At 51.7% G+C, this 10977-nt stretch overlaps 1 protein-coding gene across 1 annotated transcript; it reads right to left on the minus strand.

Moving 5' to 3' along the window:
- Positions 1 to 6163: 6163 nt before the first annotated feature.
- Positions 6164 to 6640, minus strand: LOC120410205 (glycine-rich cell wall structural protein 1.0-like). Its single transcript, XM_039553971.1, has one exon. It carries the CDS (start codon positions 6638 to 6640, stop codon positions 6164 to 6166), a length of 477 nt encoding a protein of 158 aa, XP_039409905.1.
- Positions 6641 to 10977: the final 4337 nt, after the last annotated feature.

Raw genomic sequence — 10977 nt, forward strand, 5'->3', positions numbered from 1 at the left:
TGAGCGAGCAGCCCCGGCCGGTCCCGCTGGCTCGGGGCAGCTGCGCCTTGAACCCGCCCTGAGCCGGCGGGGCCGTGAACACAGCGGGCACAAACCCCACCGATCCCCTTTATTTCACCCTCAGAGGCACAGGATCGCAGCATTTCCTGGGCTGGAAGGGACCCGCAGGGAGCATCGAGTCCAAATCCTGGCCCTGCACCCCAAGAATCCCACCCTGTGCCCGAGAGCCTTGTCCAGACCCAAACTCTTCCCCCAAGATCCTGAAAACACAGCGGGGCTGGGAGAAGGATGACATGGAGGATTTTTATATAGATCTCCTTGTACGATCGTTATATAATATTATTAGATAGTCCAGGAACCCATCCCTGTGCCTGGACACCCATCCCTGTGCCGGGACACCCATCCCTGGGCCGGAATACCGATCCCCCGCGGCCCCCACCGTCCGCTCGGGGCTGTCCCCGTTCCCCGCTCACCTCCGAGCCCGGAGCACCCGCCCCGGTGCCCCCGGCCCGGCCGCGCTGCTCCCCGGGCTCCCCGCCATTGCCGCTCCCGGCGAGGAAGGGCGGAAGTCACCGGGACCGCACCAATGTGGCTATTCGACCTTCTCAAGATGGCGGCCGGAAGGACCCCGCTCCGTCTATTCGACTGCCTGAATGCTCCCGCCTGCCCCAGGCGCCGCTGACCCCACAGTCGGTGTCCGCATAGCGGGAAACGCCTCAGAAAATTGCGTGCAAGCGCTGGGCTGGCGTCGGCGTCGGCGTTGCGTTCAGGCAGCCGAATAGACGCACCTTGGGGGGCCTTCCCTGCCGCCATATTGAGAAGGTCAGAAAACAGCGTACACGGCCGCCATCTTTAGTGTGGCGGTGACGAAACTTCCGCCCTTCGCCGCCATCTTGGGTGCTGGCAGAAGCCACTTCCGGTCGAGCCGCCATCTTTAGTGTGGTACACTTAAGGGCCCCCGCCGCCCCTCACAAGGGCGTCTATTCGGCTGCCTGAATCCGGCCCGGACTCCGACGCCGGCCCCGCGCTTTCCGCGCGATTTTCCGCGGTGCTTCCCGGTGCGAGGACACGGCTGGTGGGGTCAGCGGCGCCGGAGGCGGGCGACTGCTCCGCGACCGGCGGCAGGCATCGGCAGGGACACCTCTCAAAGGGGCCTAGTGCGTCCGCCATCTTGAGTGTGGCGGAAGTGTAAACCACCCTCTGCAAGGTCCTGGCAGGTTCTAATAAAAACGTCACTTAACGCCGTCCCGAGAGCGCGGAACTGCGCCTTCCTTTCCGAGCCGCCTCCTTGAGAGCGACACGCGGGCGGCTCGATTCCGACCGTGCCCGCCCGGTGCCCCCCGCCCGGGTCGCGCTGCGACCGCGCCTCTGCTGCCCGGCAAAACCGGCCCCGCCCCCCGCGCTGTCATTCCTCGCGGTCACCGCCCCGCACGGCGCCCACTCCTTTCCATAGCTGTGGCCCCACTCATGCACGGCCGTGTCCCTCGGCGCTCCGAACCGTCCTTCGCCCCTCCCCTCCGCTGACAGACCCAGCCCCGCTCGCTCCCGCTCCTTGCCCTTGCCACGCTCGGCAGCCACCGAGGCCGCCGCCCGCCCTCCCGGCTCAGCCGGCACCGGGCGGCAGCAGCGCCGGGGCGCCGTGTCGGGGGCGGCAGTGCCGCGCTCTCGCCACCAGGCGGCAGCAGCGCCGCCCAGCTCAGCCCGGGGGCAGGGACAGAGCAGAGGCAAAAGCCGGCTCTGGGCGCTCTGCAGCTCCTGCAGCCCGAGCGTCTCGGCTCCTGGGGCCAGGCACTTGCTTCTTTCCTTCCTACAGAAAAACGCCGGCTCGTTATTCGCAAAACTTGCTGATCTCTATTCCCAGCTTCTTATATTCCTGTATGCGACAGAGTAGAGAGAGAGGGCTGGCTCATTTCAAAATGAATTTACATCTAAATCAGTAGCACTTGCCTATAGATGTAAAAGTGAAGAACTTAACAGGTTTTAGTATTCTGCACACATCCCTCGCTGGGAGGAATGGTAAAAAGTTAAAAACGAATGAAATGTAAAAAGTAGAAAGTTAGAAACAAAGTTACAACAGCAGAAATTTAGAAACAAACAAAGAGGTAAAATACAAGAAACAAACAAATTTCCAAAGGTCGAAAGTTAACAACAAACAAAGTTAGAAACAAAAAAAAAAATTAGAAACAAAATTAGAAAGGTAGAAATTCAGAAACAAACTCAGAAAGGCAAGCGTTGAGCCTTTGACAGGGTACCCTTCCTTCTCGGACCAGGGTGAAAGAGCAGAGGAGGCTGCTGTTCTGCTGAGTTCTTTATTTCACAGTCTCACAGCTGTCTTGAAGGCAGAGTTCGAATGGGGTTACATGATAAAGCCAAGCAGCAGCAGCAGGCAAAACCAGCTTCTTCTATATGCTCCATACACTGTACTTTTTCTTACAGAAGTGTGGATTCTATTTGTTAATTGACCAGTAAGATTAACACACCATTCTAGTTTTCTTTTTCTTAACCCATCCCCGGTCTAATTCTAACAGTCGTAAGCCTCACACAAGTGTTACATCTGTATTACACAGATTTGCACATACAGTTTCTATCAGCTCTTATTGTTTATGTGAACACTCCATCTAAAAAATATGAACAGTGTAATTCTATCTATATTTTGTCTAAAGTAAAGAATTCTGTGAAAAGGTAACACTGCTGCAGCAAGAGCTGTGTTTAAGATCTCTGCTACAGCTTTTTCAGGTTTAAGGCACTTAGCATCTATTTCTACTAAAAGTTAAAAATCTGTATTTCTATTTCACTTTGGTGTGGCTTCATGGATGTCAGCTTGTCCAAAGGTTTTAATTCAAACCTAATGCTTTGGCTTCCCTCTGGGCCTGAGGCCAGAGGAGCCTTCACTCTAACAAGAAGGTTAGAAACAAAGTTAGAAAGGTAAAAGTTAGAAAGTAAAAAACAAATTTAGAAAGGCACAAAGTTAGAAATGTAGAGTGTTAGAAACAAACAAAGCTAGAAAGGTAAAAATGGGGAGAAAAACAAAGGTTTAAAGTTTCAAAGTTACAAACAAACAAAGGAGAAAGGGACAAATCTAGAAAGTTAGAAACAAACAAAGGTAGAAAGTTAGAAAGGTAGCAACAAAAATGGTAGGAATGTAGAAAGGTAGAAACAAGCAGTAGAAAGTTGGAAATGTAGAAAGTCAGAAAGGTAGAAACGAAGAGAGAAAGTCAGAGATGTAGAAAGTTAGAAACAAACAAAGGTAAGAATGAACAAAGGTAAAAGGAGAGAAAACTTAGAAAGGTGGTACAAAGTCTTAAAAGTAGAAACAAAAAAGGTAGAAAGGCAGGTCAGAAGGGTAGAAATGAACAAATGCAGAAAGGTAGAAATGCAGAAATGAACAAAGGTAGAAATGTAGAAAGTTAGAAATGAAGAAAGATGGAAAGATAGAAAGTTCAAATGGTAGAAACAAACAAACATGTCAAGTTAGAAATTTAGAAAGGTAGAAAGCAACAAAGGTAGAAAGATAGAAAGGTAGAAATGAACAAAGGTAGGAAGTTGGAAAGGCAGAAAGTGCAGAGGCTGGCAGCAGCCATTGCAGCCTTAACGAGAGCCCTAGAAGAGCAACTTGTTCCATTGATCTTCACTTTGCTAAGGGCCTTCTGCTCTCTTGGGAAAGATGCAGAGCAGGCAAATGGCTACAGGTAGGAGCACCAGGTGTGACTGTTCTTCCTTCACCTCCCAGAAAGCTGGGGGGTTTCATGTTTGAGTCAGTGGGCTAGAAGGAGCAGAAAGTCTGCCCTGACCAGTCTGTGGGCATGGATCTGTTTTGTCTTTCCCTGTGCCCATTCCCAAAACTCTCTTAAAACTTTCCCAAAATAGAAACACAAAGCCTGGGGCAGATCGTGCCTGAAGAAAGAGCGGTCTCTTGTTTTTTTCCAAGCTGCTACAGAAACAACCTAAGGTAGAAAGGTAAAAATGAACAAAGGAGGGAAGGTGAGAAAGGTAGTTCAAAAGTCAAAGTCAGAGAGAGAGACAGAAAGTCAAAGTCAGAGAGAGAGACAAAGAAAAAAATAGAGAGAAAAAAGGAATAGAGAAACAGAAGAATAGGGTTTGAGAGAAAAAGAAATCGAGTTTAAAAGAGAATTAGTGTTGAAGAGAAAAAGAGAAACTGAGAAATAGAGTGACAGAGACATCCAGAAACAGTTAAACAGCAAGAAAAAGATAAAGAGTTAGAAAAAGTCAAGTGAGGAATAGACTGAAAAGTAAAGCAAAGCAAGAAATACGGTGAAAAAATTACTAAACCACACCAAAGGAAGAGAGCAACCAAAAGGGGGGAGGGGGGGTATCTTTATTAGGGTTTATTCAACTTTATTGAACGAGGGCTTTTTATTTACACTTCAGCAAAGCAAGTGGAAATAACAACACACAAGCACAAGCACAAATACAATCCATATGCACACTGGTCAAAGTCCAATTGACATACAGAGCAATATGTGCAAGTGCAGCAGCAAATACGAACACAGAGCAACACAAGCCAACCCCCTATCAGTACAATGTAACAATTGTTCTATTTCTGGAAAATTTAGGACATTTTATTGTTCCAGGAAACCCAAAACAACAGCAGCACACGGAGAAGAAAACACTCATCCACCACACACCTCCTTCAGCTGACACACAAACCCACCCTCGCTCTCGTCTCGAGAGCACCCCATGGGAACGCGGTTCCCGGGAGCCCCAAAATCATCCCGCCTGACAAATCCCCGGCATGGTCGGCACCCAAACCCTGGCGATGAACGTCACCTCACAGACCGGCCGGGTCTCAGATAAAAAAACCCAGCCGGGAGGGAGAAAATCCCCAGACAGCGCAGCTGGGTTGTTTTTACTCTAAGTTTAAAAAGTAGCTGAAAAGCCTGAAAGGCAAAACTCCCACACACAAGGTTAGAACCATTCCACACACGCACTCTTCTCACAGGCAGACAGACACAGTCACACACACACACAGTCACACACCCTTCAGCTTACACCCTGACTGCAGCCCTTACTCAAAACATTCCAGCCAGGAAGATGCTCCGACACAGCTTCTGGATGCCGCTCCTCGACGTCGAACGGCGCGCGCCGGGAAAATCGGCAGCGTCGGTGACCGCGGAGATCCGAAGCCGCCTCGGGGACCTGCGAGACAACGGGAGGCGGTCAACAAGATGCCGAGGGCTAGGAGTTATTCCCACACCGGGCCCGTAAGTTTTCTACCCAAAAACCCATGAAAAAGAGATGAACCACTAAGTTTGATAACTCTTCTACTTAACCGTGACCCTACGTGCCGGGGCAGGGCAGCTCAAACCCAGAAAGCACACAGGGAAGTGTTTCACCATGCACAGCCCCGTGAAACAGAGTGGGCCGAGAGGCAAGAACTAAAACGCAGGGGAAAGCAGGGATTAGATACAATAAAATGTCGGTAGGGCCTTTTTTAAGCTGAACCTAAGTCGATCACTACATCAACTCAAGCTGAACTCCATGTTCACTTCCAAAGACATATGTCTCTTCAAATCCAGACAGCTGGTTTAGAACTTCTGTGTTGCTGTTTAGACATCAAGCTTTGGGGCTGAGGTTTTTTTATTCCCAGGTGCTTGCTGGCAGTAAAAATACACTTCACATCTGCAGTGTGTGCACGTGGCTTGGGCTGTGGATTCTGGGGCAAAAAAAATTCAGGAATCAGGGAAAGAAAGAGATGGAAAAGAGAAAGAGAAAGGGAATGTGAAGGGAAAGGGAAAGGGAAAGAAAGGTGGAAGAGAGAAAGGGAAAGGAAAGGGAAGGGAAGGGAAAGGAAAAATTAGACATAAAAATAATATTAAACCCAAAAATAAAAATAAATATGATGCCACTCCCCATCCCGTTCCCCCGTTCCCCATCCTGTTCCCCCGCTCTCCATCCTGTTCCCCCACTCCCCCATCCCGTTCCCCCGCTCCCCCATCCCGTTCCCCCCGCTCTCCCATCCTGTTCCCCCGTATCCCACCCGTTCCCCGCTCCCCCATCCCGTTCCCCAGTCCCCGTCCCGCTCCCCCGTTCCCCATCCCAATCCTCCGTTCCCCCGCTCCCCCATCCCGTTCCCCCCCTCCCATCCCGTTCCCCGCTCCCCCATCCCGTTCCCCTGCTCCCCCATCCCGCTCCCCCGCTCCCCTCATCCGTTCCACCGCTCCCTATCCCGTTCCCCGCTCCCCCATCCCGCTCCCCATCCCGTCCCCGTTCCCCATCCCGTTCCCCCATACGTTCCCCATCCCGTTCCCATCCGTTTCCCCATTCCCCCAATCCCGTTCCCCCCATCCCGTTTCCCGTTCCCCGCTCCCCCATCCCGCTCCCCCATCCCGTCCCCCGTTCCCCATCCCGTTCCCCCATACCGTTCCCCATCCCGTTTCCCCATTCCCCCATCCCGTTCCCCCATCCCGTTTCCCGTTCCCCATCCCGTTCCCCGTTCCCCATCCCGTTTCCCCGTTCCCCCATCCTGTTCCCCGTTCCCCATCCCGTTCCCCCGCTCCCCCATCCTGTTCCCCCCGTTCCCCATCCCGTTCCCCCCGTTCCCCATCCCGTTCCCCATCCCGTTCCCCCGCTCCCCCATCCCGTTCCCCCGTTCCCCATCCCCTTCCCCCCCGCTCCCCATCCCGTTCCCCATCCTGTTCCCTGTTCCCCATCCCGTTCCCCATCCTGTTCTCCCGCTCCTCGCTCACCGCCCGGGCCCGTCCACGCCCGCCCGCCCCAACCGCTCCCGCTGATTCCAACTGCCCACGCGCAGCCCCGAGCCGCCTCCCCATTGGCCAGTCCTCGGCCCGCCCCGCCTTCCCATTGGCCGCTGGGCCCGTCAATCACGCGGGAAACCCCGCCGCCCGCAGGCGCTGTCCCACGGTGGCCGCTGGAATGCGGCCCGGGCGCATCCCCAAGGGAAAAGGAGGCACAAAATGAGGAATTGGGAAGTAAAAGGGGAAGGCTGCGCAGCGCCCGCGGCGCCCCGACCACGAGGAGCAGCCCCCACTCCTCTCCCCATCTTCGTTTCGCACCCCCGAGCCCTGCACGTTATCAGGGAGCAGCCCCAACCCTCTCCCATCATTAACTCGGAGATATTCCATGGTTTTTCCAAACTGCTGAATTTATTGTGCTGAAGAGCCGCTTCATTCAGCACACACCGGTCCATAGAGCTGCATAGAAAAGTGCTGAGGTAAAATTCCAGGCTTCCCCAGCCCATCTCCAGGTGTCACCCCCAGCCCTCCCAGGGGCTCCCAGTTCGCAGGGCAGAGCAGAACCAGCACCCAGCCAGCAGCCCCTCGGTCCTGCGAGGTGTGTGGCACTTCCAGAAGTACACCATGCCTTGAAGCAAGCTGGCCAAACAACTCCACACCTAAACCCTTCAATCCCTGCAAGTCAAGGCAGACTCACAAATGCCCAAGAATTCGCACCTGCAATGGAAAAGTTAAAAGATCAACATCTGCCTGAACTGCATTTGCAGAGTCCAATTGCACCGATTTTGCTCTGCCTCACGCTGGCAAATTGCCTGGAACGTGCTGTGTACAACAGCCTGGAAACCATGGAAAACTCCTGACACTGGTATCCCGACGCCTCTTGCAGACACCCAGCTCAGGGAAACCTTCGCAGCAAAGCACATCCCAAAGGAGCTGTTTTCCCCGAGGAAGCCCAGCACCGGCAGCGCTGCCCCAGAACACAAAGCAGCAGCTCTGCTGGGGAAGAGCATCCTTCAGTTCCTCTGCTGCTCACTTGACCAGAGAGCTGTTCCTAGGCCACATTCACTCCCCCACCCTGAAGGAACTACCTGCACCCCCCCTTCCAAGTGCTCACTGCTCCCTGCTGTTCACATGACCTTTTCTACATAAAACTACCAGGAACAGTGGAGACCTTTCAAAAAAAAAAAAAAAAAAAAAAAAAAAAAAAAAAAAAAAAAAGATAAAAAAACTGGGTTTGCACAAATAAGCACTGAATCCAAAACCTTTTATGTTTCCAGTATTCCAACCACGTTCAGATGCTGAGCAGGTGCTAAAAACAACAGAAAAGCACAAAAAGAGACAAATCTTCCTTCTCGACCTTCAATATCCTCAATTCAGGAAAATCACCCAAACTCAACAGCTCTATATAGAAGGGCAAAAAAACCCCACGTGTACTTTGAGCTGGTGAGAAGAACAGGAACCTGCAGCAACTGAGGCTGCACAGTCCACAGCAGCGAGAGCTCAGCACACGTCCAGACAGGCAATTCCAGCACCTAAATTTAAAAAGAAGAAAAAGTTGATTTCTTTTTTTTAAAGTTACTCTAAGTTCGTAAAACCAAACCAGCCTTTGCTCTTGATTTTGGCTCACTGATGCACACACACACACAAGAAGCCAACCGTCACACAGGGCCCGCTTGCAGAATTCCTGATCCAAACCCTCGCCTTTCCTGCCCAGCACTGAGGGAAATCTGACAGAGGATTCATAAAGAGCCCTCGCTGAGAGCAGTCATCGCCCCAGGCCTTCAGGCTTGGCAAGATTCTGTAGGGAACAGACCCAAATTCAGTTCCTAAATCTGAATCTCTGACAAGTCCTGTTAGAAAGACAGCGGACAGTCCATCAGAACACAGAATTAAAAGGCTGCACAAGGAATAACAGAAGCTTTTCCAGGAACAGCACAAGCTCCTTTTCTCCCTCACCAGTCCGGGACCGTGAGACCTTTGGCCCCAGGAGACAGGAGAGCTGTTATCAACACTCGAACCTCCCAAGCGTTGTTATTTCTCAGAGAACTGCGCCGGCACTGAGCTACTCCCATGCGCCTGCAGGGCTCTGGGGAGGGGCAAGACGACGTCCCACTCCTGCCTGGAGAAATTTCAACCCCGTAAAAAGTCATTTCCCTTCTCTCTCTCTGAGCCATGGCCAAAGCAGCTGTGTAGAACAACCCGGGGGATTTATGGGAGGGCTGATTCTCTCAGGAAAGACCCCAGACCCTGAAGAAACAAAACCACCCCAAATTTCCAGCTGAAAACACGCTGCTTCCTGAATCGGAGCACACAAAACTCTCTTAAGCATCTTCAGAGATGGCCCATTCATCATCTAGGATGGACAATTAATCAGACCCAGGAAAGGCTTTGTGCAGCCCAACTCCGAGACAAGAAAACATCATGAATATGCTAAATTGAGAGAAAAATAGAATTAATTCGGACTCTGCCCAAAAACTGTATAAGAAGGAACCAGCCGAAGCAGCACCCGTGAACTTGGGAGCTCTGGTGCAATAGAGGTCAGAAGTATGCGTGCTCACCCAGCTCCGACCCCGGGCTCGGGCTGCTTTTCTCCATCGTGGCTTTCTGTGTGACCGATCTTTCGGCCGCGGAATAAAATCTATTTCTTTATTAAATTTAATTTGGCTGAATTTCTTTACCTCACATTCATAACAATGGTGTAACATGCGAAAAGCCAACATCACAATACCGTTTATAACAGAGGGATCCGCCGGAGGCACCCGCGGTGCTGCGGTCCTGGCCGCGGAGTGATCCCCGAGGGACTATTTGTGATGCGGTCCTGCCCGCGGAGGAATCCGCCCGAGGGACTATTTGTGATGCGCTCCTGCCCGCGGAGGGATCAGCGCTGATGCCGCCCTGCCCGCCCAGCTGCTCTCGCTCCCTTTTCCCGCTCTCCCCTCTGCTCCCAGCGCTTCTCCTGCAAAGGGCACGGCTTTTCCTGGGCTCTTTTCCTGCCGGGCTGCAGCGAGCGCTCCCCTCAAGGAGCAGGGGCAGCTTTGCTCGCGGCGGCAGCGATTAAACAGAGCAGGCCCGGAACGATTCCTGCTTAGCCGGGTTTTGAGCACATTCCTGAGCCAGCACCGGCAGCAGCGAGTGAGGCAGCGGCACATGAAGGAGGCTGCGGCTCTGGCCAGGCTGGGGAGGGGTTCCTCTGTAAAATAAGAACATGGAGAGACAAACCAGAAAGGGCAGGGAAAAAAAAGAAAAAGCCAAGACAAACTAAACTTTTTTTAAAAAATAATCCGGATCCAGAGGGACTTCTGGCTGGAGAACTTCCTGGGGAGCAATCCTGCCCCTCTGGGAGGCAATGCCAGGGCAACTCCAGCTGAAACCTGCACACAAACACCACAAAGATTTCAGATATTTGCAGGAAGCATCCACTTAGCAACTGCTGGTTAATAATTTATTCACTTTCCCATTAAATGGTACATTCAGTCCACAAGACTTAAACACCTTTCTGGTAGTTTTATTTACAATCTGCAGCGTGTTCTGTAAAACACAGGAGTGCTCACAGACACACACACACAACACAGGGATTTGCAAACATTTAAAGAAGTACAGTTTATTCCAAAGGAAGTCTACGCACTACTTTTTCCATAAAAATTATAAAAAATACTTTAGTTACTGTATTTTACCTAAACCAAGATACTTGAGAATTCTTCCACAAGTGATGCCCCCTCCCCACAAAGGGCACTCCCACAAGAAGAAATTCAGGAGGCTGCATCACCAAATAAAATCCTAATGGCAACTGCTTCAATGCACCAGAAGAACAAAGAATTCCCACTCTGCATCCAGCAATCCCTGCTCTACAGCCTGTCTGGATCTGCTTTCGTAGGGCTTGTGGGGCTTTTGCACTCGCTTCCTTCTCCAGGGCAGTTCCCACAAAGAATGACTGAATTTCTGCAGACTGTCACTCGGCAATCCTGCATTTCACACATCCAAAAGGAAACACATCCAAAGGGAAACACTTTCCTTTGAGCCCTTTATTTCAAGGAGTCTCTTTTTTACTGAGCATCCAGTGAGAACAGTGCCCAGTTGCGGCTGTTATTATTTCTCTGCTTTTGCTGCGTGGCAATATTGTGCTGGAGCTCTGCAGAACACCCACTGCAGCCCTTGTCTCACTGGGGCACACCGAATTGACAAAAAAAAGGCACAAAGATGAAACTCCTAAAGCAGCAGCAGCCCCAAGTCACTGAGCTGCTGCTTCCCAACACCAACACTCTGT

This window comes from Corvus cornix, chromosome 6, assembly GCF_000738735.6.
Source record: "Corvus cornix cornix isolate S_Up_H32 chromosome 6, ASM73873v5, whole genome shotgun sequence".
NCBI classification, from domain to species: Eukaryota; Metazoa; Chordata; class Aves; order Passeriformes; family Corvidae; genus Corvus; species Corvus cornix.

Excerpts from the sequence above, each read along its gene's own strand:
- LOC120410205 (XM_039553971.1), bottom strand. The coding sequence starts at position 6,640 with ATGGGGAGCGGGGGGGAAGGGGATGGGGAACGGGGGAACGGGATGGGG.